Source organism: Carassius carassius, chromosome 2 (genome assembly GCF_963082965.1).
Source record: "Carassius carassius chromosome 2, fCarCar2.1, whole genome shotgun sequence".
Taxonomy (NCBI): domain Eukaryota; kingdom Metazoa; phylum Chordata; class Actinopteri; order Cypriniformes; family Cyprinidae; genus Carassius; species Carassius carassius.
Window position 1 is genome coordinate 25,408,611 of NC_081756.1, and position 27,910 is coordinate 25,436,520.

General features: G+C 36.5%; 4 protein-coding genes across 8 annotated transcripts in view; 2 read left to right on the plus strand and 2 right to left on the minus strand.

Annotated features, from left to right (window-relative positions):
* The window catches only part of LOC132107280 (ubiquitin-protein ligase E3C-like), a 28,501-nt gene extending 23,690 nt beyond the window's left edge, over nucleotides 1-4,811 (minus strand). Inside the window, exons 1-9 of one of the 2 annotated variants that reach the window (XM_059513525.1) lie at nucleotides 4,688-4,811; nucleotides 3,558-3,696; nucleotides 3,297-3,350; nucleotides 2,768-2,842; nucleotides 2,494-2,640; nucleotides 2,225-2,340; nucleotides 1,931-2,088; nucleotides 1,588-1,741; nucleotides 68-288 (exon numbers count right to left, since the gene is read on the minus strand). In XM_059513525.1, coding sequence (XP_059369508.1) covers nucleotides 68-288; nucleotides 1,588-1,741; nucleotides 1,931-2,088; nucleotides 2,225-2,340; nucleotides 2,494-2,640; nucleotides 2,768-2,842; nucleotides 3,297-3,350; nucleotides 3,558-3,623 — 991 coding nt within the window. In that variant the 5' untranslated portion in view covers nucleotides 3,624-3,696; nucleotides 4,688-4,811. Of the gene's footprint in view, nucleotides 1-67; nucleotides 289-1,587; nucleotides 1,742-1,930; nucleotides 2,089-2,224; nucleotides 2,341-2,493; nucleotides 2,641-2,767; nucleotides 2,843-3,296; nucleotides 3,351-3,557; nucleotides 3,697-4,257; nucleotides 4,557-4,687 lie in introns of those variants that run through there. The other variant, XM_059513517.1, reaches the window with a different exon arrangement.
* A 5,566-nt stretch (nucleotides 4,812-10,377) lies between these two features.
* On the plus strand, nucleotides 10,378-13,014 carry LOC132097588 (motor neuron and pancreas homeobox protein 1-like). The gene is made up of 3 exons (XM_059503406.1): nucleotides 10,378-10,975; nucleotides 12,045-12,205; nucleotides 12,396-13,014. Exons 1-3 carry the CDS (start codon nucleotides 10,486-10,488, stop codon nucleotides 12,675-12,677), a joined length of 933 nt encoding a protein of 310 aa, XP_059359389.1. The 5' UTR covers nucleotides 10,378-10,485; the 3' UTR covers nucleotides 12,678-13,014.
* Nucleotides 13,015-15,222: 2,208 nt separating this feature from the next.
* On the minus strand, nucleotides 15,223-23,623 carry LOC132107296 (nucleolar MIF4G domain-containing protein 1-like). Its single transcript, XM_059513536.1, has 12 exons — nucleotides 22,506-23,623; nucleotides 22,004-22,116; nucleotides 21,769-21,906; nucleotides 21,507-21,564; nucleotides 21,048-21,374; nucleotides 20,756-20,866; nucleotides 17,756-17,926; nucleotides 17,454-17,575; nucleotides 16,877-17,009; nucleotides 16,397-16,528; nucleotides 16,103-16,212; nucleotides 15,223-15,750 (listed from the first exon to the last, which is right to left on the minus strand). Exons 1-12 carry the CDS (start codon nucleotides 23,547-23,549, stop codon nucleotides 15,576-15,578), a joined length of 2,634 nt encoding a protein of 877 aa, XP_059369519.1. The 5' UTR covers nucleotides 23,550-23,623; the 3' UTR covers nucleotides 15,223-15,575.
* A 1,536-nt stretch (nucleotides 23,624-25,159) lies between these two features.
* LOC132107306 (limb region 1 protein homolog) overlaps nucleotides 25,160-27,910 on the plus strand; it is a 28,677-nt gene continuing 25,926 nt past the window's right edge. For 3 of the 4 annotated variants that reach the window (XM_059513545.1, XM_059513556.1, XM_059513550.1), the window contains exons 1-2: nucleotides 25,160-25,385; nucleotides 27,745-27,817. In XM_059513545.1, the coding sequence (XP_059369528.1) occupies nucleotides 25,323-25,385; nucleotides 27,745-27,817 (136 nt within the window). In that variant the 5' untranslated portion in view covers nucleotides 25,160-25,322. The remainder of the gene's footprint in view (nucleotides 25,386-27,744; nucleotides 27,818-27,910) is intronic. The other variant, XM_059513559.1, reaches the window with a different exon arrangement.

Below are 27,910 nucleotides of genomic sequence, written 5' to 3' on the forward strand. Positions count from 1 at the left end.
ATCGGTCACCTCAGAAACACACAGTAAATGAATGACACTGTAAAGTGCAATTAAGCACAATGCTTACCCAGTTCTGATTCTCCAACTGTTAGCACAAAGTAAAAGAGCCATGGAGCCTGAGCCCGGGCCCGGACAGAGGAGGCTATGGTGGCCTGAAGTGACCAAAGGAAGTTCTGAAATGGGAAAGCTAGTTTTGGGTCTGACAAAGCTGGCACGAAGAAATGATAGATTTGTTCAGTGAAAGGTGCTGAAATGAACTCCTCAGTGAAGGCTGAAAAAACAAACTGCCTGTAAAGGAAAGAAGACGAAAAAAGTTGAGAACCTGTGAATTGTTTATTATATATTGTAATTGTACTGTATGTTTCAGTCTGCAGGAAGGACATTAGCTAATTTACTTTTCTAAATACTATATATCCTATTCAATACTAATATCATATCCTGTATGTACACACATTTACACAAACTTTTGGCTATTTGTGTGTCTACAAGACAACAATATTCACAATCTTTGTTTGCCAACAGGAGAGCTTTGACCTAGAAGAACCTTGTTAGTTCCCATTTAGCACACATATTTTTCTAAAGTGACAGCACAGTAATCAAGTCGTTCCAAATGGATGTATTTTGCCTTTGCTTTACAGACAAAAAGTTAAAACAGAAGTGGGATGGCCACAATTTGATTGATCCACACTAGAATAAAACCACATCAATTAACAAAATAATTAATACATTCAAAGGTTTGGGAAGGTAAGATTGTTAAATGTTTTTTTTTTAAAGCAGTCTCTTATGCTCAACAAGGCTGCATTTATTTGATCAATAACGGTTAAAACAGAAATACTGTAAATACTACTCCAATTTTAAAAACAAGAGAGCTTTACATTTTAATATTTTTTAAATATGCGTTTCATTTTTGGGATGGCAAAGCTGAATTTTCAGTTTCTTCAGTGTCACTTGATCTTGCTATTAATTTCTTTAAAAAAAAAAATCTTACTGACCCCAAACTTTTGAACAGCAGTATACATTATTAATATAAAAAGAAATCGAAAAATGTTAATTTAATCCAAAACTTAATAGCAAACAAAATCTAGCTGGTTTGTCTGGGTGCATGCCTCTGTGTATGTGTGTGTAAGAGAGAGAGAGAGAGAGAGAGTGAGAGAAAGAAGGAGAGAGGACAAACACGAGACTGTATGCACAAGCTTCTTCCCTCACACTTTTGCCGTTCATCAGAGAGTAAAGAAAAGAAAACAGCAGTGTTCGTAACTCAGAGTGTTAGAATGGAGGGTAAATGTTGTGTAAACATTACATGTTGAGTCAATGAGTCTGTCTGGATTTTACTACTCTCTGTAAACACAGCAGTGAGAGAACTACTGTCCATTGGTCTCCTGGAAGGATAAAGCTAACGGTCTGCAGTAAGGGGTCAGTGTGCAGCCTTTTACTGGTGGAACCATTGCATCACACACACCAAAAGAAAGACATTCCTCTAACAGCTTGAACTGAATGCTCTCCACAGCGTGTATAGCATAAAAGGCCACGAATAATTTGTATTAATGTGCCTTTTTTTTCCCAGTATGCACCTATGTGAATATGTACCTGGCATCTGGGGGGCAGGAGCTGTATGTAAAGTGCAGAGGCTTGAGCGTGTGTTCCAGCAGCGTTTGTGCCAGTGGAATGGAAGGGGCATCACTGTACTCTAGACTCGACGGCAACTTGTGATTCACTAACACATACAGAGATCTGTAGTATCCTAAAAGAGAGAAGGAAATAGAAAAAAATATATATCATCACAATAGGTTACAGATGCAAACTTTGGCTAAATAAAAAAAAAAAAAAAAAAAAAAAAAAAAAAAGAGTCTCGTGTACTCTCTCTAAGTGAATATACTCATGTACTGTCTTAATAAATGATAAAGATAAAGGATGGGGCAAAACTCTCTACCTTTCTCTACCATATAGTGCAATATTTGCTCCATAAGTGCCGCGACATAGTTTTCATCCTTTAGAAAGGGCAAGTAGGTTCTCTCAGATGAAAACACCTCCAGCATCCTCATCGGGACGGTCACATTCAGACTGGCATCTTCACATGCTTGCAATAACCTTAAACAGATAGAGAAAATGCTTAGCAAGCCACCAACAAGAAGATCTAAAGGTTTCCATGTGACTGTGACAGAAGGAGTTATTATTTTAGGTATGCAGCTACACAAATCAGTATCTGAGGAACATCTCATTTTACCTGCAACAGTGCCCCAGTATCCTCTTGATCTGAAACAGGCAGCTCTGTCTTTCTGGCCCCGTCAGCAGCTTGACGAACTGAGCATGATGCTTTACCAAACTCTGGCACATCCAGATCTACACAGTTAAGACAATGACATCCAGAAGCTTCATAAAGTCAGTGACAGCATAACAATATCAATCTGTCCAACTTCACATTAAAAGGGCAAAGAACAAATCTTCACTGAGCCTCATATGGCAATAATATCTATGTAGACAGGCATTCCTCACCATTCTGTGTCTGTCTTCACTTAGTCTGTAAAAAAAGAGAAGCTGGCGAGCAAGTTGACTGAGTATGGCACTGTCTGTGAGCTGAGGGCCAGAGCCTGACTGGCACTGACACGCACAGCGGTCAAAGCAGCCCCTCTGAATGGCATACTATATGAAAAAAAAGAGAGAATACTTGGTCATTTAACAATCTGTCGATCAACTACAAGAATACAGACAGATTCTCTGTTTGAAGAATCCCTTCAACACTTGTAGAGTTTCAACCGCTTCCACATACTTGCTGTTTTCTGTCTTGGTATCCTCTTATGTAAGACTGAATGATGATTGCATTTTTTAGTCTTTTCCTCTCGTCCTGTGGAAAAAGAGGAGTAAAACCATATATGAAGGACAAGGCCGTTATCTCTTATTTGTCCACAACTTTAAGTTTCACATCCTCATTTCTGACTATAAAATGCAAACATATAACTAAATACTGTACATCTTAGGTTATGCACTGGCAGCTAAAAGTATGTGGACTCTCAAGATACACTTGAAAATGTGTGAATATCATTGCATTCGATTAATAAGTCAAACCATGCTTTTTTTTCAGAACTAACCATTTTTACATTTGCATTTATTTATTTAGCAGACGCTTTTATCTAAAGCTCCTTACAAATTAGGAATACAATAAGCAATTCATCATTACAAGGCAAATAAATACGAGAAGAGCTCATAATATAAAGTTTCAGACATTATTTAGAACATTTCTGTCCTATTTTTACAATAAAACACATAGCGCTTTAAAAAAAACAAAGGCCGATGCTCACCTCCCTTTTTCTTCTTTCTTCTTGTGTTCGATGAAGAAGTGATGCCTTCTCCTCCTGTACAAAACACATATGTGAGACAGTAGTCCATATATGGAAATCATTTAAACCAAATATTCACAAACATACCACATCATCAGTTTCCAAGTAATAATTGTTGTAGACAAATGTAGAGATGCACAGAACTAGACATTTGTGCGAACAAAGTACTCAGCATTTCAGACAATTTGATAATATAGCCATCATATCATATGGAAAACTTACTTTTCTGCTAGCACCCCCAAGAGACACCTTGGGTGTTCTCTTGAAATCTCCCTCGAAACTGAACATGGTTACACTTTTCCCATCGAGCAGCGATCAATGCAAGTACCTGGTGTGCAGAGCAACAAAGTGTTGTCTGTACCTACAAGACAAAGAAAACATGAGACGGGTGTCAAGCCTATAAACTAATCATTACAAAAAACACTCAGGTCAAATAATTTGAGTGTGATTCTGATAATAAACACTGGTCAAGAAGCTGAAAATATGTGCATGTTAACATACTGCTGAGAATAAAGCAAGCTGTTATGAGGAAGATATTTAAAACAACTCTATGCTAACTCTAGAGGTAAGTTAGGTAAGTTTACAGCGGGACTGAATGGAAACGCTCATTATAGCAGACACTAATCTGGCACTTCAGCAGGTGTGATCAACACAAAAAAGAAAGCAGAAATGTCAAAACATTACCGTTGAAATATTGCTTCAACTTTTTGTATACATTAAAAGCCAAGAAATATACCCTACATTCATACAACTATCTGTGCGCACAAAAAAAAATGCCTCGCCATGCAGCCTCATCTGAGCGAGACATGTTGTAGAAAAGGCTGTTTCATAAGAGCCAAACACATTAATGTTAGTTATGTCTCTAACCAGGCTAATTAACGTTAGCTTGCTAACCTACAAAACCAGCAAAGAATCACAATACCAGAAGTTCATCATCATTTATGAACGTGTTGTCAGTAGTTTTAGGTCTAAAGGATCACTCTCGCTGTAGAAGACAGAGTTCAGGTGTTTTGTTCGGTCAGATCAAGTGAACGTCTGTTAGCCTTTTGGCTAAAGCTTCTTTGACTAGCTAGCTAATGACTCAGCAGCAGATCAGTTGTTTTCCGCCTCGACAATTCACCATTTCCCAGTCATTTGCACGTATACGTTTATGTTATTGGAGTATGTTAAGATTTAGCGAGATTTAAGGCAGTAATCTGGAAACATGATTGCAGCACTGTTCTGGCATGATAGTTCAGCTTCACACAAACTTCAGTCATCCGTCGCTTCTAGAGTCATCTAGTGATTTCAGTGATGTTTTGCGGCTTTTCTGTTGATGAGTCGTATTAATAGATGAAATGCGAATTGTTTACCTGGTTTTATTGAATGATCAGCCGAACGATACCGTTCAGCGACTGGAAATCAGAGAAAACAAAACCGAAATCGATGCTCTCGCTGTAACTAAACACTGAGAACAGCCCGCCCACCCAGTAGCAAGGTGAAATTTGATTGGACAACATAACATTTTCTTCCAAACGATTGGTTAAAGACGGGGTCAATAACATGAGACATGTCACAATCACTTCCTGGATGAATCCCAAAGGAAACCAGTTGCGGTACAAGGGCTATATATAATCTTCGAGAATGTAACTAAATCATAAACAATTCTCTAGATCATCTTTAAAAATGTATTATAAAATGCAATTCTTTATTGGTTTGTTTCTAAGTAATGTAAAACAAATCTATGGCTATTTTTATACTAAAATTTTTATACAATAATTTATTTTAAAAAAATCTAAGGCTCTGAAAAAATGTTTGTGTATTTTTCAGTATTTATAGTCAAATAAGTAAATAATAAAAATAATTATTACGGTTTCACAATTTTTTACAAATCCCTTTAGGATAAATCGTTTTTTATTCTGTTCTACTACATACAGTACATTTTCTTAGAATATCATGAATTCTCAAACACATAGCAAAACAAAAATCAAACAAGTCACTGTACATAAAGTTTGATTCATAAAAGAGATCGTTCACCCCATGTTGTTCCTAGAGCCACTGATGGCTGGTTGTTCCAAACCTGTATGAGTTTTTTCTTTCTTTCTTTCTTTCTTTCTTTCTTTCTTTCTTTCTTTCTTTCTTTCTTCTCTCTCTCTCTCTCTCTCTCTCTCTACAAGTCAATAGCAAACACAATTATTTGGTTACCAACATTCTTCAACATTAAGAAATTAAGAAAGAAAGTCATACAAGTTTGTAGTTTGAAACAACATGTGGGTGAGTAAATGATGACAGAATTTCCAATTTTGGTAGAACTAGCCTATCCCTTTAACTTTGAAGCCAACTAACTTCCAGATAATTCTGCCTACTCATCAGCGCATCACAGGCATCTTCTGAAGTACTGTATAGGTCTCACACTCATGGCTTGACATCTGATTCTTGTTGGACGGCAGTAGCAAGACTAGAATCCACTCTGTTTCTCATATATGTTATAGAGGGATTTATGAGTTATTGATTGATATCATGCCTTTTAGACCTGAAAAGAAGATAACAAGCCACTACAGCAAGACTTCTGGAGATGATTCAGAATACAAAATGGGGGTCTCCTCATCTCAAAAGGTCTCTAATTTTTAAAGATGTCAAAAAGGGTCACACATTTACATTAACTCCATGAGTTATATGTCTCAATAACTCTTTGTTGTGGCTGGTTTATTGCTAAAATGTTCAAGAGTCATCTCTTCATGTATTTTTAAGTAAAAAGTGTATTTAAGCTATTTCTTGAATCCATGCATCCTAGATACACAGATACACACACACACACACACACACACACACACACACATATTAAGGAACAATTATTGAGTATTTTACAATTTATTATATGATGAATACAGAATCATGCAGCCATATGTTTGTCTCAAACATAAAAAATGTATACTTACATAATTCATAATTCAAGTTACATGTATAAATTATACTTTTAAACCCGGAACAGGCGTTAAAATATTCAAAACAAATGTGGGTTATAAATAATTAAGTAACAAACACTGATCACATTCATGGAGTACTTTTTTCTTCTTGCTCATTTATTCTAGCTTCTTCTTGCTTTTATCTTGCTCCAAAGTGCACTTGAATTTCACAAACCAATTCAAAAATTATATTCTTAATCTTTAAATCTTCAGTATTTGAGTCTGATTGGTGCTGGGCTATGTACTTTTCATTTGCAGTCAGGTTACAATTGTTTAAATCATTAGACTCCAGATACAAAAACAAATCTACATTTTGATCTATGATCATTCATCTGCCAGTGAGTAAAATGTAAAAGCTTAGCTTGAGAAACATTAATAAGAAATAGGCAACAGTTTTCACATTAACTAGGAATATTATAATGCAACACTGTAGCTTTCTTTATTATTGTTTTAAATCATGTTAAATGTGCAGATTCAAATGGTTGTAGGGGGGCAAATACATATTTATACAGTTTTACATTGCAACTTGTTTAAATTGGGCTGCAAGTCTTGAAATCTTGCTACCTGCTTGTTCATCTTAAAATCATAAGGGTTGTTGTTGATTTAATTAATACATTTGTTAGAAAAGATATGCTGCGTTTAACATTTCTCTCATGAGGCACTCATTTCAATAAACAGCGACGGGTATGAAATTAATTCATTTAAATTAGCCCGACATCTGGTGACATCGTCAATCACGGGCTCGTGTCACGGAGCGAGGGGACTTGTGGGTCATCTCGTTTAAAGCATATTTTAAATTACACCACTGGCCGAGATGTGTGTAGGTTATTCATCACATTAGTGGAGTCTACCAGTGCGCTCGATTAAGTGACACCTGCTTTCAGGCTAGTTCACTGGTTTGTTTGGACAAGTGAATCATTTTAAGAGATAATAAGGCTTATCAAAGCAAACAGATGAAAAGCGCTTATAGCCGAGAAGGAATTGGTAAAATATGCAGAACGTTTAAAAGAAAATATGTTCATGTTCAGAGTCCTTGGGGGAAAGAAATTATGGCGCTATAAGCACTGCAATCGGATTCCTGATGACTTTTGATGCTGGAACTATTCATTGTAGCCTACCCCACAAATTAAATTTATAAAAAATATTATGTTTCCCAAATGTGTTTTAAAGCAGTGTAATATACATTTCAACACACTGTCCATTTGTGCCATTATGATCGAAAATATTTATTGCAATAAAACAGACAGTGGAGGTCCCGTTAAATTGGCTTTTCATAATGAACACATTTACCATGGATAATTAATATATAAACTATTTCAATATGTCATTGTGATGATATGTGTTCCACTTAATTGTGAAAGTAATTACTGAGCGAATGAACAGCTTTGAGGAGAGTCCCAGGCCCTTCTATCTCAGGGTGCAATAATAATTTTACTCTCTCCTGATGTGATGAAAAAGAGCCATAAATCTATCTGATGCAGGTCCATGGCTGCATGTTTCACTGCTGCTTTAATAGAAATATGCATGCGATCCCTTAATGAAATTAAAACTGGGAAGGGGACAAAGCGGCCGTAATGCATGTGTTTAAAGACAGACACAAGTGAATTGGATTGAGAGGAATGCTGCAGACTTCAAACTAGAGGGATTCCAGGTAGCAAGATCTAAACATAACACTTTATGCGTTTATTGTTGCGCTGTAAATTGTAAATCACATAAAAACATTTTCGTGTGCCAGTGTCGTCCAAATACTTTCTGGGCCACACTCAGCAATAGACCTAGTGCAGTGATAGCTAGCCTAATTGTTATGTTGTTAGCAATTACGCTTGAGGCTTAGTGATTTCTATTACAAAATTGGTCACTGCATCATTATTGCACCCTGTTATTCTTCTTCTTTCGGCCCGTGACTTGTTGATTTCCCCAGAGCAAATAAGCGCATGCGAGCAGTCTCTGGAGAGTGGTTAGCTGATGAATTGAGGAAAACCAATCCGCTTTATTGGTAGACAGGTTAAGGGCAACAACGTGTCAATAATTCTCCCCCTGACCTCTTCCTCCATTAGCTTAAAGAGGCTTATTTAAAAGAGGACCAGACCCCGTAGACACGGGTCCTCCACATCCCCATCCCTCCATGTGCCCAGCTGCTTGAAGAAACAATAATTTCGATTTAAAGAGCGCGAGATCCAACATTTACCGAAGACACGTGAAAACATGTCAATAGGGTATAGCCTCTATTTTTTCCTTTACAATTATTTTCTCAAATTAACAAATGTCTTATTTTTTTGCCCATGATTACGCCGAATAAATAGTCTCCATATGTTCGACGAACATTGTTCGTTATAATGGACTGTTATAATCACAAATATGGTGCTGTTTTGATAAATGCGACAGATATTTTATAATCCCGTTGCACTGGGTTTTTGTAGCCTAATAGCCTACGCCTAGTATTTAATTTATAGCCCATTATTTTATTTTGCATAATTTTTACTATACCCTAATGTTAAAATAATTTAACATACGCAAAGTTGCTAAAACATGTCAAACGCTTATAAAAGCCCACAGACTAATTTCATCGTTAATCGTGTAATATTTTTTTTCTTTCCGCCTAAAAGATGGATAAAGACCGACGCAAAAAAAAAAAAAAATGTTTTACCTAGCAATAGTTTTCTATGCGTTTCAAACGCCTTAAAAGAATCCTCCCAAATTAAAATAAGTCTGTGAATTTTATCCTCCAGAGTAAAATTCCGATGTCATATTTCTTAGCTAAACAAATGTACAGTAGCCTAGGCTAAAGTATTCAGGCAGGAGTAACCTAGCCTACATAAGGATATTTTCACCCGCTAAAAAGGAGGACAAGTTGTTACATTTGTTTTACATGCTATTGGAAATGTATACGATTTATTTATTTAAATAGCCTAAACTCTTAAAAATAAAGGTGCTTCAGAAGGTTCTTCAGAGTGAGGCCATAGAAGAACCATTTTAGATCCACAAAGAAAGATTTAGTAGCCTAAAAGGTTCTTTAAAGAACCATCTCTTTCTTACCTTTTTATAATCTGAAGAACCTTCTTTCGCCACAAATAACTTTTTGTCAAACAGAAAGGTTCTTCAGATCTTTATTGAACCAATTAGACAAAAGGTTATTATATAGGCTATGGCATCGACACGGTAGGCCTATTTGTTGCTCAAAACACTTGTTTAATAATTTTGTAATATTTTCCTTAATTTTTTTTTAAGTTTCATCATTGTTTTACTAATTACATTTTTGCTGAAGCACTTAACAAAAATAGGACGTACAGAAATATTCACTGCAATTAAAAATGGTGGAGCAATTAAGCTCTTCCTAGCGAGAACAGCCTTTCCGAATTTGTCCCCTTAAATGTTCAGAATTCAAAGTATAGGCCTATTTTTAATTTCAAATGCGTTTATGCCACTTAGATTATTCATATATAATCATCAAATAAAAAAATGCCATAGTCTTTGCGTTGGCTTTTTCTTTTTCAAACAAAGAGTCATTGTCTTTACATAGCCTAGATACTGTATAAACATATAGGGTGTAGTTTTGCTAATTTTTGTAGGCTACATTCGAGTGCACTTACCGGTTTTAGACAAATCAGTCATCATCGTTCAATCAGTCCTATTTTTTTATTTATTTATTTTTGAATCAACATGTCAAAAACGCTCGAAAAATGATATCATGGTGTAGGCTATCATGATGATAACTCGTCTTATTATAGAACAGACTGAAACACTGCGTCCAATAATGCTCTTGTTAAGCGATGCAATTTTTCAGTCTGTTCCAAAACTATTTCCGCCTTTTTAATCATTGCACTTTAATAGTGAGGACACTTTCTTTATAATTCTAATGCAGAATATCTATTAAAAATCTTTAAATCTGGACTTTATTAAGGCTATTAGTAAAGTGCGTTTGCTGTTGTAACTTTTTTTTCTGTTTCTGTTTCTCCAACACCTTCCACGGACGATAAAATTGTTTTGGAGGACTGGGCTCATAGCACTGAAATCACTGTCCAATCGGATGTCCACAAGGATGACGTGAATGACCAATCCACTCCCTCTCGGGCAGCGGTTGACAAGCGGACTTCTGGCTTGCACACCTTGGCCAAAGTCATAACTTTAAGGAGAGCAACGGTGACAGTCGTGACAGCATTTTGAAGTTGTGAACGACGCGTTAATCTGTTCGTGAGGTGGGTCAGATGGAGAAATCTAAAAACTTTCGCATCGACGCGCTTTTGGCTGTCGATCCACCAAAAGTGCAGACCTCGCCGCTGGCGCTGGTCACCTCCCTGCCCACCTCTTCAGTCTCATCCTCCTCCGAGAGTGTCCAGGAGTTGAACTCGAACTCCGAAGCACTTCGAACCGAGACTCCGTCGCCCCCCAGGATATCGTCTTGCGGCTTGATTCCCAAACCGGGTTTCTTAAACTCTCTACATTCAGGCATGTTAGGACTACACCCTCAGAGCAGCACCGGGATCCCCCCTCAGGCTCTCTACGGTCATCCGATGTACACTTATTCAGCAGCAGCACTGGGTCAGCACCCGGCTCTGTCCTACTCATACCCGCACGGCTCGCACCATCACCACCCCAGTGACCCCCTCAAACTCACCGCCAGCTCCTTCCAGCTCGACCACTGGCTGAGGGTCTCCACGGCGGGGATGATGCTGCCTAAAATGGCAGATTTTAATGGTGAGTTACATCTGAATTGCATGTGGCTAAATAATAACATTATTATTATTATTATTATTAATTGTCAAATTCAAATTTATTTTATTCTAATTTTTGTGACTATGTTGTTCTGTATATAATAAACTTGTTGTTTTTATATTAGCTTACTGGTTATTCTGTATTCATTTTGAGATTGCGGAATAACACTGTTTATTTTCAACACGTGCCCTACTACTGTTTTATTATTAATAATAATAAAAAAATAATAAAATCAAATCAGTTTTGTTCAGAGCTACGCATCACAGCAGCCAGATATAACAAGCGCGTGCAGGGTCAGTAAAGCTGTTCTTTGACGGAGACTGAACGAAATCTCTCTTTCAAAGAGGGGCTAAAATGGACAGATAATGGACAGAGGGAAAGTGGCGGACAAGTGTGAAACCCACAGCTTGCCAACTGTGTACACTGCAGACACTGTCTCTCTGTTCCGCTGCTCGTCTGCAGATTTTCTCAATCCTCTCCCAAACAAATCAGATAGGGTGGAAATGTTAGCAGATGTCCTGACAATGCTGTGACACAGATGCTGTGTGTGATTGGGAATTGCTTTTGAGGGTTTTAAGAATGAGAGCTTTTATAATTTCTCGCCGTGCCATTTACACGGTGTGTTAAAATCTATGTGCGTATGTATTAACTGTAATGCATTCTGTAACATGACTGTAGGCTGTTAATAATTTAAATATGTGAAAAACAGCATCTACATTTGCATCTACATCTACACTCTCAAACATAAGTTTTTACTCTTCTGTGTAGTAGGCTACCATATTTTTTCAGCAAATAACTTTTTTTTCTGCTTATAAGTTTGTAATTTTCTAAGGAAATGGAGTATAAAATAATCTTTGTAGAAGTTCAAATATTTTATTTAGCCTAATAAAGGTCTTTATTTAGGCTAGCCTATTTTGGAATCTAACTGGAATCTTAAGTTTTATATTTCAAAAATGTTGTAAATTTGTTTCAGCGTTTTCTAAAACACCAATTAAATTTTTTGCTGTGTCGTAGCCTACACAATATACCCTCTCTGTTTTAAATTCTGCAGGCCAGGCGCAGTCAAACTTACTCGGGAAGTGCAGAAGACCAAGAACCGCGTTCACAAGCCAGCAGCTCCTTGAACTTGAGCACCAGTTTAAGCTGAACAAATATCTATCGAGACCAAAACGCTTCGAAGTGGCCACATCATTAATGCTAACAGAGACACAGGTAAACCAGCGACTTTTTACCATTTAAAAATGTCTAAATTAATTTGTTGAATATTAATAGGCCTATTTTAATAAATAATAGGCTAATAGTAAACATTCAATACATTTAAATATTACAATTAATAAAGTCAAATTATATTCGATTGCTCTGAATTATTTATGAATGAGACATGTCATGTTTATATTTCCAGGTGAAAATCTGGTTTCAGAACAGGCGCATGAAATGGAAGCGCAGTAAAAAGGCTAAAGAACAAGCCGCTCAGGAGGCCGACAAGCAAAAGGGTAAAGGAGACCAGGACAAAAAGCACGGACTGGAGAAGGACTGCCAGAAGGTAGATTCAGTGAAAACTAACAGAATACGGGACTTTAGGGACAGCGACGACGAAGAAGGAGATAATTACATGCTGAATTCATCTGATTGTTCCTCTGATGATGAACGAACCAATGCCAGTGATATCAGTCCACAACCATGAGACTTCGTTTCCAAAAAGACACTTACATAAGAAGTAGCCTACCTATGTGATTAGCATGTGTTATCATCTTGCAGTCAGTGTGGAAATGCTGAGAAGGACGCCCACATGAGCTGTTTGTATACGTCTCCGTGAGGTGAAGCCTGATGTTATGGTTGCAGAGCATGTGGTAAAATTGCATCAAGCAAAATAGATGAGTAGGCCCATCACTGTCGGTAATAAATCACTGAAAGTTAATTTCTGAACTCAAGTGGGATGGGAAAAAAACATCAACCAGAACCATGTGATCTGTTTATTTTTATACAATGTATTTATAAGGAAATCGCTTTTAAAATGCATGTAAATTGTTTAGATCTATCAGTTGCGCTCTGTGAATAAAATTAATTATTTTCTAATTTGAGTGGGGTCTTTTCCAATTTGTAACAACTTTGAACTCGAATATTCCATTACAAACGAGAAGGAAAAACCCTGGATGTGAAGCGGTCTTGGGTCATGGGAATCTCTGTTTATAACGCTCTCATATCCGTGCTAATGTGCGAGGAAGCAAACTCGAATATGGAGAAACATTTCTCATCACTGCAGCAATGGGCAGCCCATAATGCACCTTTGAGACGGAGCCCATCCATCATCAGAGCACATCACAGAAGCTATTTGAGGTGTTTTTATATGTATGTTAGACTTTAAGTGAAGTGAAATTAGATTGACCTTTTCACACTGTTTTAGACAGTTCATGTTATATCTAGCCAGGGGTCTGTTTCTGTCATGTTCACAGAGTAATGATGAAAACGAGCCTGCAGTGTTAGCTTAACTAGAGACACAGAACTTGTACTTAGGAAGGACATGAAAAGAAAATGATAAAGAAAAAGGATACTAGATTACTCCTCAGCAAGACTATTTTGATGGTCTTTTCTGCAATCTAATTGAGGTCTATTTCGCATAAGTGCCTTTCCTCCTTTATTAATAACGACATGCTTTTATTGGGTAATAAACCCAGAGATCCATCTGGTCTTTGCCAAGGAGCTTCTTCAAATCAATTAGAGGACATTTAAATATAATCACTATCCACTCCTATCAGTCCAGGGCCATGACAGCTATCTACTCGGACACTGAATGTGATCCGAATTGTTCTTTGTTTTTCATTGACTAAGCCACTTTTTTTTAGTAAACAATGATTTATTAAAATACATTATTAATCTGGCGTCGAACAGGTAGTAGTCAATTTAGGAAACATTAGTTACTGATTTAACTAATGTCTGATTTACTCTACCTTTACGTTTACCCAGCTGCATAAGTACAAAGAACCCATCCTTATCAGTGCTACTACCACCCTCTAACCATCGGGAAAGAAATCCACACACAAGTGAGCAGAGTAGGACACTTCCTTGAGACCGGAATGGTGAGACAAAACATATAATAAATGCATAATAAACTACATGATATAAATGTATTCTAAATATGTGTCATGTGATTTGTCAGTAGGAGCCAGTGCAAGCATTTCATATGACCTTCTGCACATAAAAGAACAAGCCAATAATGGTGATTTTTTTTTTAAAAAGCATGAACACTTTCACATTTCTCATATTTAGTCCTTAGCACAAAAACATGTAATATCCTCCCAAACAGTATTTTAACTGTGGTCTTATCAGTTCAAAGGCAACTTAGTTTCCTATTTCTAGTTCATACTAGGGTCAGTATCAACCTTCCTCTGGCCTCACACAGACAGACAATAGCACACACTATTTACAATCACCTGTGTGTATTTTAGTGGGCTGGGCCCCCATTATACACTTCTCCTCACATATAGTGACAATGTTGTCTTTGTCAAAGGGTGGGAAAGTGGGCCATCTGTAGGTAACCCTACTTTTTCCAGCTTTCGAACTGTGAGAAAAAAAAAAACAGCCAGACTGTTGTGTATTTATTACTGGCTGTAATGTGATGGCCTGTTTGAGCTGACACCACAGGATGTGATAAGGTTTAATTAATCAAATATAATTAAACAGTTAGATCTTTTGTTGTAGAGCTGCAAGAGTGTAGTTTAAGCTGTCTGACCCCATATGATGGTAGCTCATCCTCTGATCACTCCATGCTGTGGATAGATGTCATTAATGCCTATGTCGCTAATGAGTTAACAAAGAACACCGGTAACAAGTGTAACGGTAGCCCTCTGCTATGTTATGCTGTCCGGAGTACTGCTGCATGTGCAGATGCTTCAGACAACAGCAATGAACCTACATTTCATGATGAATAAAGCAATGCATGTCTGTGCTCTTTTCTGAATTAAGTTAATACAGTATTTTTTCACATGCAGTAAGCTATTCAAGTCTAAATGTCAGAGGCTAAATTTGTTTCCAGAACAGATACTGAACATATGTGGATTGGAAATTAATGAGCAGCAGAAGAATAAATAATGTTATTCTCTTTATCAACTTGGGACATTGGATTTTTTATTTTTTTTTATAAACGAAGAATTACAATGAAGCATTCCATTGTGATTTTCTATTATAGAAAATAGAGTCTGTATTATAATAAACATTACAATAAGACCAAATATGTATGCATAACACAGTGTTATGAGATTATGAGTAGGTCAATAAAAAGTACAAAATGTCAAATATTCAAACTCCAAATCTAAGATCTGTTGACATCTTACCATAAAAAACTGAGCAGACAAAAATTACCATTGAGATTTTGTAGTATGTAATTCTTCAAATCACACTAAAATGTATTTATACACTTCACATATTTTACCTTTTATTTTTTTTACAGAATTCCAGAATGAATACAAAAATGCAGAAAGATGTCATTGATCTACATGTGTCGTAAGGTCTGCATATTGCCCCCATAGTAATACTAATTTTTTTAGTCTGACGCATTATGGACACATTTCTGTGTGCAAAAGCTCTATAGCTTAATTTTGGCATCCCGGGCCTCCATGGCTTTAGTGGCGACCTCAGCTCTATCCCGGAGTACCTTGTTTTGCTCAGTTTCTTGTGTCTGGATGTTCCGGAGTAGAAAGTGACTGATGAAAAGCTTCAAGCCTTCCCGAAGCATTCCCAGCTTGGGAATTCCAGAGATCCTGGCACACAATGGTAGACACACAGGCAGATATTGACACACTAGACCACACACAAGCAATTTTAGATGGATGTCAGCACATCTGGTCTCAGGATGTCCCGCACATCTGGTCTTTTTAAAAACTTACACCGACAAATAAATATTTAATATTTAAATATTTAACTCCATTTCTCTTTCTTTTTTAATTTACTTTATACTGCCAGTGTGAACATCGCCTCTGAAACAACACGCATTTCTAAATAGTGATTTTGCATCACATGATTACAAAATAAACATTTATGCCTTCAATAAATTCATTATGAATATTAAAATAAATAGTTCATATTCATTTTTGTAGTACAAAGAATACGCACCTGCCAAATATATCCACAAGATCTTCTGGCTCAGTTTCTTTAAGGAGTTTTGAGAGAATCTGCTTCAGAAATTTGACTTTGGGTTTATCCAGCTCCCCAAACTCAATAGCCTTATGAAAAGAGAAAAACAGGCAGAAAATTAAGCTGCCATTCTTAGTCAATCAAAGGCAATTGTAAGTGATTCATAAAGAGGATGAAGAATATTACATATATATGTACTACAACATTACATACAAACCACTCATGCATTCTACAATGGCTTCTTGGTGAGGGGTGAACTTCACCAAACATTACCTTAAGAATGGAAATGGAGAGACACTTCCTGTGTAAAAGATGAGTGACCAGGTGGACCAGGTTACTGAAGGACCTGCTGGAAAGGTTTGCCAGGACTTTGAACTTGTCCCACAGGCTAAACTGAAAGGTCATCTAAAGCACAGAAGAAAAGCAGAGAGGGTTTACTTTTACAAAACGGATGAATGTTTAATTGTAAAACATTTAGTTAACAAGCTACTAGTTAATATACGCTTGCAGAACTAGATGTAAACGGACTGACTATTATCAGTATTCATTGATTTGAATATTAAAAATCTTACAGCTTATCTTATATCATATTGCACGACTATTAAATCAAAATACTGAAAAACATCTGAATGTTCTTAGCTTGAGCAACAGTTTTGTATAAACACGTTAGACATACAAAGAAGACAGCGGTTCCTAATGCAGTGAAAGCAGTGACACAAGCACACACTAGGAATCACTGCTCTTCCACTCTACCTGGAAGCGCCGGTCATGCGAGCAAAATTTCTCTGCCAGAACTGCATAGAATCTATTGAACATTTTCTCTTGCAGACAGCAGTCCATCAGAACGTGAACAATTTCCCGCTCTTGCTGGTCTTTCAATCCTAACCTGTGAAAGACATGAATCCACTGAGTTGGGTAAATAATGGTTTATGACACATATTACGAACACAGAACATCATGTTTGAAATACACAGGAGGAAATCAGCCTGTTAGCAAAAAGCTGAAAGAAAACTTTGTGTGATTACCTTAACTAAATATTGCCATCATCACACAAGGTTATCATTTCAGAAGATCAGCAATATTATTGTTTCTAAAAGAAACTGTGTCCTGCTAATAAGGCAGATCTTGTTGCTTTTTTAATCATTTTATACAATTCCTTCTCACAAGTAGTGAGTAAATAAGTGCTAGATTGATTCTGGGATTACATGACACTGTGATCAAAACCTAATTTGCAATTAAATGTGTTAATTGCTAAGTATCTAAAAAATGGAAACATGGCCATTGTCATTGAAATCAATGAGAATAAGAAACCGAAACTATGCTGACAAACCTTAAAAGTTTCTCGAAGGCATCCAAATAGTCTTCACATGACATAAGCACGCAGAAAATGTTCCTCCTGATGTCAGTGTTCATTCTTTGTTTGCGTGCAAGCTCCAACATCTTTGCACTGTACTGCAAATTCATAAAGAGAAATAAAACATTTCAGATGACAATTTTTGCATAGACCTTAACTCTCATACAGTTGAAAATAATTATGCAGCTGAGCATTTAAATTACAGATGAATAAATGTATAAATAAGCAAAAACACACACACATATGTACACACAGACATATTTTTTTTTTTCACGTACTTGTTCCCCTTTGGTGGATGGGGTGGTTGTCTTGTTTCCATGATCATCAATCATTGGTGCTCCACTCCAGGAAGATCCTACAATCCACCAACGGCCAACACACTCAGCTTCCAGAAGATTATCCAGTGAGACTCTCAACTTCATGTCACTTCCGCCAGCACTGCTGTGAATCTGTTAGGAATGTTATGTTTATTTATTTTATTTATTTACTTATTTAACCAGGAAGGTCCCACTGAGATACAATATTTCTTCTACCAGGGAGTCCTGGTCAAGACAGGCAGCAAGGACAAAAATTACAAAGCAATACATTATCACCACGCGATCAACAAACACAAAACATTAGTTCTCTAAAAAACCAAAGCCTAATCAGTTATTAAAACATGTACACTGTTCTATAAAAAATAATAATTTAATTTTTTTTTAAACAAAGCGAGAGATGGTATAAATTCAATATAAAGAGTACCTTGAAGCTTGCACCATACATACAGAGCATACTTAGTAAAAATGTATCCGTTTATCTAGTATTATAAATATTTGTACAGAATGTCAACAAGCTAAATATATACTGTGGTAGTCTACCCACCAAAGATTTTAAAATAAAAATTAACATATGGTATTTCCTCCTTGAGCACAGTGAAGTCTATTTTGTCATTTCATATAAATTACAGTGATGTGTACGGACACTTGTACCAGAAACAAATCGTAAAGCAGCATGCTCCAAACATTCAAAGGTGCATGTATATAAATTATATCACCATAGTCCAATACTGATAAAAAACTACTTTCTACTAAACGTTTAAGCAACAAAGGAAAACTTTTTGTTAAATGAAAATAAAAACCTAACATTGGTCTCAATTTCATTAAAAGGCTATCAATATTAGAGCTATATGTCAGCTTATTATGGAGCCAGATACCAAGATATCTATAAGATACAACCCTTTGGTACAAGCTGTGCACCATTTAGAGTTGTAATAAAAATCCTTAAATGATACTCTGGACCAGTGTTTCTCAACTACATTCCTGGGGGACCAACACTGCACATTTTACATGTCTCCTTTGTCTGACACACTCATTTCAAGTCTGTGAGTCTCTACTAATAAGCAGGTGACCTGAGTCAGGGGTGTTTGATTAAGGATACATGCAAAACGTGTAGTGATGTGGGTCCTCTAGGAATGTGGTTGAGAACCACTGCTCTAGACCATATAAAAATCCTGTATTTAGGTTTTTAGCATTCAGCAATAATTTTAAGTTATCAAGCGAAGTCTGAAAATAATTAAAATCATTCTGTAAAGAATCCATTGCCACTTTTAAAGATGGAGCCACAGTGTAGATAATGGTATCATCTGCATAAAAGTGTACATTTGCTGGCTCTACTCCTTTACCAAGTTCATATATATAAATAGAAAATAAAATTGGCCCCAAAATTGATCCTTGAGGAACACCTGTCTTCACTATTAGGGGAGCAGAAGTGTTATTATCTATGTACACACATGGAGTCCTTCCAGTCAAATAATAAGAGAACCACTTCAACACTATATTACTAAAACCTACACATTTAAGCCTATGCAATAAAAGATCATGATTCACAGAATCAAATGCTTTCGATAAATCAGCAAAGAGTGCAGCACATGATTTTTTTCACCCAATGCATTGACACTGTCATTAGTAAATGACATTGCAGCAGTTATAGTACTACGTCCTTAGCTAAAACATGATTGAGTTTGAGAAAATATTATTAGCTGAAAAATAGTACAAATAGTTTGGTACATAAGAAACAAGGTAACGGACTACAAACACATTCCACGATTTCTGTAAAATTACTGTACAAAAGTCAGATCAATGTGAACACACCGAACTGTCAAGTTAGTCTGACACCTGGTGGACACAGCGAGAAGTACATTTAGCACCAAAAATACAACATTTATATTTTACAATTAAAGGCAGGATAGGTAAAAACATGTATAAAAAACTTTTTTTCCAAATTTGTTTAAACTTTATTTATATATAAATACATAATTAAAATGTAAGTACTCTGAAAAAGAAAGTATAAAAATCGAGTGTCTGTAGACCTCTCACGACTGTTTTAAAGACACCTCATTATTTCCATTCACTCCACCCCCTCCCTTCTGGGCTCCTATAGATTATTTATCGTCTCTACTACGGCTCGCTAAGTAATGTTATGTTAGCTATATTACGCAGCTACGTGTGCTAATGACACATGCTTCATGAAAAAAATAAACAAAAAAATATGTATGATCAAAATACAAAAAGAAAGATTTACCTGTCCAGCAGAAATAAAGCCATCAAGGAGTCACTTTTCAGCCCCTTGAGTTCCCTCAGTTCTCGCCATCGCTGAAAAGCCACGCCGATATAAACTCGCGTTTTATTTCTTTGTTCATCCAAAGACTTTTTGTTCATTGCCTTTTCTTGTACTGTTACTGTCTTCCTTTTTTTTGCCTGGTTTGCCTTCACTAACTGCATAGGCTGGTACTGTGAATTTTGCTTGCTGTTTCTCTGCCATTGTTTTGGTATTCCTAGGATCCGTGCCTGTTGAATTCCTCAAATCAAACATGCGCGCGCAAGTGGGCAGGTCATGTGTGGCAAAAGGGTGGTTGCCATGGTTGCGAGAGAGTGACAGTCGCCTAAGCCAATCCTATGTTTCGTCCCAAAATGGAAATAATGAGTTTAAGCGGATTGAGCTTGAGTTTAAGATATTAAACGGTCTAGAGTCACTCGATTTTTATACTCTTTTTATCAGAGTACTTACATTTTAATTATGCATTGATATATATATAGAAAGTTTAAACAAATTTGGAAGAAAGTTGTTTATACATGTATTACCTATCCTGCCTTTAAGGCTTGATCGAACTGATGGTTGATAATACAGGTGGATATAAACTAGTTACCCGCTCTAAGCATTTTTGCATTGCAAGTCCACCTTATAAAGGTAACAGTGTAAATTACATAAGTAATGCAAATTAACATCAGTCGTATTCTCACCAAAGTCCTCTGCAGTTTCCTTAACTTCTCCGCAGGTTCAGGGTCATAACCTGGAATCTTCCTCATGTCATTGTTCTTCAGTGCCAGCATAGTCTCCAACATAAACCGAATCTGACAAGCAGGCCAATACAACAAATGTTTTCACTTGAAACCAACTGCAGCATAAGACCTCATCTGTGATTCACCTCAGCTTTCCTTTATTTGTAATTCACTTTGGATTACTGAGTCTAGTAAATGATTAAAAGCAAATATAATATGATAACTCCTAAGCACTAGAAGACAGGTATCTCACCCTTGTTTGGTCTTGAAAACGCTCTCCTTCAGCATTGGCTTTCCGCTGAGCCTCAGAGATCAGCTCCTTGAGAGCTAGAGGGTCCTCCTTTCTCAGAGCAAATCCGACGTTCTTCAGTACCAGCAGAACCAGTTCTACATCCTTTGCGCTGAAACGTGTCACCAGCTTCTTCAGAATGTCAAACAACAGGAGAGCATGGACCACGTGGAAGTTGTAGAGGTGGGCAATTATGGAAACCAAGTTGTCACATTCTTTGTCTGTAGCATCAAGCTGACTGTAGGTTTTATCAAACTGACGGACCACAGTCTCCAGAAAATGAGCTCCAACCTCAGGGAAAACAAGTGAGAAAGGAAGAAATTAGCCAGCGTTGTACAAATCTACACACTATGACATAGACCACATAACATTATACCACAGTGAGTGATTGTGGACAAGTGTAAGGTGAAGTAAAATAGATACCTCCAGGCCAACACTATGGTGAAGGACACTGACAAGAAGGATGTGCTCCATAAGAAGCCTGCAAAAGGGAGTCAGTCAGTGATAATTAAAATTATTTACAACGATTTATTAGCGTGTTGTTTTAAAGTCATATAAATATTATATTCAATATAAATAAAATATTTAATTTAAGCGAGCCAGGCTTTCTCATGTAAACATAATCAAATGAAATAGTAAAGTGGTTATCAAAGGCTGGGAATGAAGTCATTATTGAAAGGGTCACCTTTCAGGCATGATGGCAGGTGTGACGCAGGCAGCCAGCAAAATGTCAGTGAGTGTATCGTTCATGTCCTTCCTGCTGGAGCTCATGTACAGCTCTTCTAACTGACTGCTAATGGATGCCATGTTGGGCTGACTCAACCTGCCAAACACAAGACAGGGTTATCAAACTGATCTTTAAAAAGAAAGCTTCTTCCAACTGTGCATTTACGTAGTGTATACCTTCCGGTGCACCTTACCTGTTTATCAGACCTTTCACAGTGCGCTTCAGTTTCTCCAGCTCTGCTTTGCGTTTGCTGTCCATGGCTTCTCGTAAGTGGGGTGGAACATACTTGCCTGCTGTGGCAGGATTCTATAAAAAGAAGAAACCACAAATATTAGCTTCAAAACATGCTTCTGATGAGCATGCAATGTGGAAAGTAAAAAATAAATAAAAAAATTACTGAGTATTTACCAATACTGACTACATGACAATGAATATAACACTATTGTCTAACGCAGAGCTGCTTTATAGTAACACTAACATGGATATTGAGCCGAATAATGACATTATTGTCTTCTGTTGAAATGTTTACACATTTAGTTACACATTCTATTTGCAACGTTAACACAATTTCCAGCTTTCTACTGTTTTGAAACAAACTGTACTGTAGAAATAAACGAGACTTGAATTAAGCATTAGGGCGAGGGAGATTTAGACCTAAATAATAATAAATATTATCTAGATTTAGAATGACATACGGGCTTCGGGCTTTCAGGTGTTTTTTGTTGAGAGTCTTTCTCCTCCTCATCATGAGTTTCCTCTGACGCATCTGTATCTTCGTCTCCTTCCACCTCATCTTCTGTCTGGGCGTCATCTTCTACATCCTCCTCCTCCTCCTCTTCTTCCATCTGTGTGTCATCCTCTCCATCTCCTGCCTCTTCATCAGTGTCATCTTCATCCTCATTGTCATCCTTGTTCTCATCCTCTGTCACTTTCCCATCGCTATCCTCATCCAACTCATCAAAGTTATCCTTTGCTTTGTCAATGTCCATCTCTTCATCACTCTCATACAGGCCCGTTGCAGATGCTCCAGGCTCCAGAATCCCTAAAATGTAATCGAGTCCATCGTCGGTGAATGACTGAGGTATACTCTTTTTATTCTTTCTTTTATTCAGCCCAAGGCGTTTCTCTAGTCTCTTTATTTCTTTGTCCTCTTCGATGTTCGCCTCTAATAGAGCCCTCTTTCTGCTCTGGTTCAGACTAGACTTCTTTCTCTGTTTAGGCAGATCTTCAGAGAAGTGGACTTTCTTCTTTGTTGTCTCTTCTTCCCCATCTTTAATATTATTAACATTGTCTGTATTAGTCTCCTGTTGTCTCTGAGCGTTGTTTTTAAGACCTCCAGTCGTCTTCAGGGCTGGTTTCTGTGTCTTCTCCTCCTTCTCAGCAGGAGTATTTGGAGCAGGATCCTCGCTGGGGTTCTGCAGTGACTGACCCGTGCGGTGAATTTTCTTTTTGGCTTTCTTTGACTTACGTTTCTCTTTGCGTAGCTCTTTTCTACTTTTCCTCTTTACGAATATTCCTCGTTTGTCGCTTTCATTTTCACCGAAGCCGCCTTTGCTCTTCACAAAGTCAGTAACTGAATCCCTGAATTTCTGAAGTTTATCCTTGTTTGTTTGCTTTCCAGCTTTCCTTTTGCCCTTGCGCTGCGCCTTTGCCTTCATTTCTATATGAAATATATCTGGCTGTGCATATAATATGTATTTATTATAAATGGTTGCGTGTTTACAGTCTGAATATCGCATGAAAGAGTTACCAGAAAAGACAACACATGCAGAAGCTGGAGGCCGCCATTGATGTTGTTTCTTCGTTAGACGTCATGACAGTAGAGAAAACAAAACGGTGTGGCTTTATCGCCATCTTCTGAGTCGGAGCGTATTTGTTGCAATTTGTTAAGTTTATATTAAGTGTGTATGTGTAATGTGTACATTTTAAACTACTTGGAGAAGTAGCTTAATCCTGAAACATCTGCACATAGCCTGATATACTCTCTGATGCTTAGCAAACAATAGTGTAAATACATATTTATAATAATAATAATAATAATAACAATTATTATAAAATATATGAAAATTTATGGATGGATTTATTGGTAGTGGAAGTAGTACTAGTACTATATAGTCTTAATTAGTGCTAATATGTTCATTGTGTAAGTTTGCTTGACCAAACAATATGTATGTATGTATGTATATATATATATATATATATATATATATATATATATATATATATATATATATATATATATATTAGGGCTGGTAATTTAACGCTTTAATTTGATTAATTAATTATGAAGAAAAATGTAATTATTTACGCATTTAACGCACTTTTCCCGCCCCAGATCTATGTGGATTATCTGCCCTTTCATACAGTCGATTGATGACTAATATGAGGCAGGGCAACAATTTACAGCATGATGGAGCCTAGAGAACATCCCTAAAATTCAAGGTATGGGGCAAAATGCCCGCTTTTGAGATTGTGTCTCATATTTACATCACATAGTTAAGAAATATCACCAGAGAAGTAGGCTAAGTGCAATATCACACGACTGCAAATCTGATACTCATCTTATACAACAGTTCAGTTAATATTGTGTTATTTTAGACACAATGTTGTCTCAGTTTTGCTCAGTTTTGCCAACCAGAAGAGTCACAACCAGAAGAGTCACTTCAAGTCAAACAAGCCTAATGATTCAATGAACCATTTACAAAGAACCGTTTACTTCACTTCTGAATGAATCAGCAATTTGAACGAATCAAATGAATCAATAAATGACTCGATGACTTAATCATTAAGACATTTACCACCACCTACTGGCGGTTTTAGTTTATTATTTAGAGTATAATTTCATTAAAGAAATAATTTTATATTTTCATAGTAGTAATAATAAAATTAAGAAAATAAATTATTAAAGTTATAGTTCACCCAACCAAAAATGACAATTCTGTTATCATTTACTCACATGGTCCAAAATAGTATATGTAATACATTTGATCAAACTAAATATTTCTTGCTGAACCTACTTTTTGTAATCTCTGTTTGATGCTTTACACATCAATGACTTTTATCTTTTGGGAGTAACTTCTCCAAATATGATGCGCGATTAATTAGATGTAAAATATTTAATCGCTCAGCCTTAATATATATATATATATATATATATATATATATATATATATATATTATATAAACATATATAATATATAAACATATATGTTTGGCAAAATATGCTGTTATATGCACTCTCAGTCTAACGTTTAAGCTACGTCAGGAAACGTCAGACATGTCCAAAACAATGCTGAAAATAGTTTGAATCATGACGCATGTCGCTGAATGATGACGCAATGTGTTTTGACTGTGTGTGTTGGTTGTTTATTTGGCGCTGAGACGCGAGCGCTGTCAGTTACTCGAGCTCTGCACCGGGGATCTGTTTATCTCACAGAGGCGCTTTCTCTTACAAGTGAATGGAATCGCCACAAAAATGCGTTGCTAATGAATGTGTTTCTGCAATATGAAGAATGGAAGAAGACGATGTGACGATTAGAGAGCAGAATTTCCACAGCCAAGTGCGCGAGTACATCGTGAGTAACGTTACAGAGAGACTGATTACTGTGTGTTTGCGCGCTCCTCGTTTCAGCTCGCATCTAGCCTGATTTACGTATATTTCTTAGACTATAAAAGATGAATGGGTTTACTATAATTGAAAATTATCATGATTTCTCCGTTCATAACATTAGTGTGTATGAGAGAGGTACATTAGGCTAGTTAGCTAGCTAGCTTGTTAGCTTGTCGTTAGCTACAATATTGAGCTAATTAATCCCTTTCTGATTAGATTGTGGCGCATTAGATTCACTACGGTTATATATATATACTGTTTGTTTACAGTTGTTTGTGTAAACATGAGCATTGCAGGTTTGCAGTTTATATCTCGGGTGTCAGGATGTAACGTGTCTCTCACTCCTGCGTAGGTAAACCTGTTCTCTTGTTATCACAAATTAATCTGTCATTGTTAACTGGCATGTCTGACTGAACACATTTTGCAGCCCTTTATTGTAAGAACAGCCAAAAAATATTGAATGTTGTTTAAGTTTATCCCAGCTGCTGTCTCTGCCTTCTAAATGTATATCAGTGTTTAACTGAATGATTTCGTGTTCAACGTTGTTCTTAATCCACATGTGGTTCTGTAGTCTAGTGCAGCAGTTAAAAGTGTTAACAAAATACAATTACTGTCTCACTGATGCAGCTTTGACTCTCTTTAAGTTAATTGTCTTTTTTAGACCACAGTCATTTTAAGAATAAATCCTGCCCTTTCAGTAGACATTTTACCACTAACTTTAGAGAGAATGTAGAAATGTGCAGTTTATTTCAGAGTCTAAATTCTTTTTGTGTGTAGAAGTGAGCTGTTATCAGCTGGATACAATGTAAGCTTTTCTGGCTCTTTAGTAATGCTGAGATGTTAATGGGCAGGCAGTTTCTAAACTGCCTGAAATACAACAAACAATCTTTATTTTCTAAAGCTATTTTGTCTACAGCTTATGTATTTTCAGTATGTTACATTTTATATTTATAACAAATTAATTTAGTCAGTCACTGTCCTGTGTTCATTAAACAAGGATTTTCAACATGGTGATGTCTTGTGGTTAGATCTCTGTTGCTGCTTAATGGGTAATGCAGAACTGAAGTATAAGAATGGCTAATGCCTCGGGGCCATCTAGGCTTTGTCAGAGTTAGCTGTAATAGTCTTGCAAGCATCAGTTAGACTGGTTTGAAAATTATCAACAACTAAGTAATGCTTTGGACCATATGTCATTTAATTCCAGCATATGTGTTTATGACTTTAGCTTTCACAGAGGAAAATGATACCTGGACATTTTCTAGCTGTTGCTAAAACTTATGTATTATATATATACATTATATATTTTGAAAGAATCATGTCATGTTTATTGATACATTTCATTGTAAAAAAAATTGAGTATGTTTTTTTTTTTTAAATGTGGCTTTATGCCAGATTTAAGTAAAAATCTGAAAACTGTAAGATATTACTGCTGTTGCTATTATGTTATGGGTTATTTTATTTGTGGACTTTCCCAAGCAGGCATCACTAAATTTGATCATGTTTTAGATTGGGCTCTTTAGCTTGTGAGACTGCTGAGTAGTGATTAACATTGACAAGCTTTAAGATTAATAACAAATAGGAATGCAGTACATTGAATAGCGGGTAGGCTGAATGTTCCTGTATTATTAGGTTTTGGATTGGATAATGGAAATACTGTGGGTTTGTCTGGAGGTGTGGATTTTGAGTGCTGTCTTCTAGTGGAGCACACAAAACGTCTGTGTTTCACTCGGCAAAGGGGTGTTAAGCATATTATTTATGCTTTAATAGAAGTTATTTGTTATTCAAAAGCAACCTGAGCTATGATAGATGGTGAAGCACAGTTGCATGTATCTAATGTTTAATCTAATGTATCTGTTAGCGCTCTGTAGTTCTGTAAAGATACAAGCAAGGTGTAATATAAGTAAAAGTTCAAGCATGAATGGCATGTTTACGTACACACATCCATCAGTCTGTATTCTTAAAATACACTCCGGTCTCGTGGACAATCTCTGCTGATTCATACCATATGACATCACTACAGATGAATGATTAGCAGATTATTGATGATTAAAACAAAGGTACTTTACTTTGTCATTCAGCTGGACTATTACTGCTTATAAATATTTTTGATACAAGTAAGACTTGTGTTTGGTATCAGTGAGTTTCTAGACACACAGTACTCAGAATCTTACTTGAGTTAAATTTCTTGACTACTCTCAGTTTCAGCTGATATACGATGCGGTTTGTAGTTAAAAAAGGGTATGAATGAAAAGTTTAAAACAAAACAAAAAATGCTTGCAGAACAGAAGTGTTTGGAAACTCCATCTCATTCCGTGTGTTTGTAGGTCTGCTTCTTCCTGTTTGCAGTGCTGTACATCGTGTCGTACTGCATCATCTCACGCTACAAGAGAAAAAGCGGTAAGCATGAATAATATACAGTTCTGTTTCTGATCAAATTGTTGTACTATTTAAATGCTGTTGTGCTTATAAAATGTACTATTTATAATTATA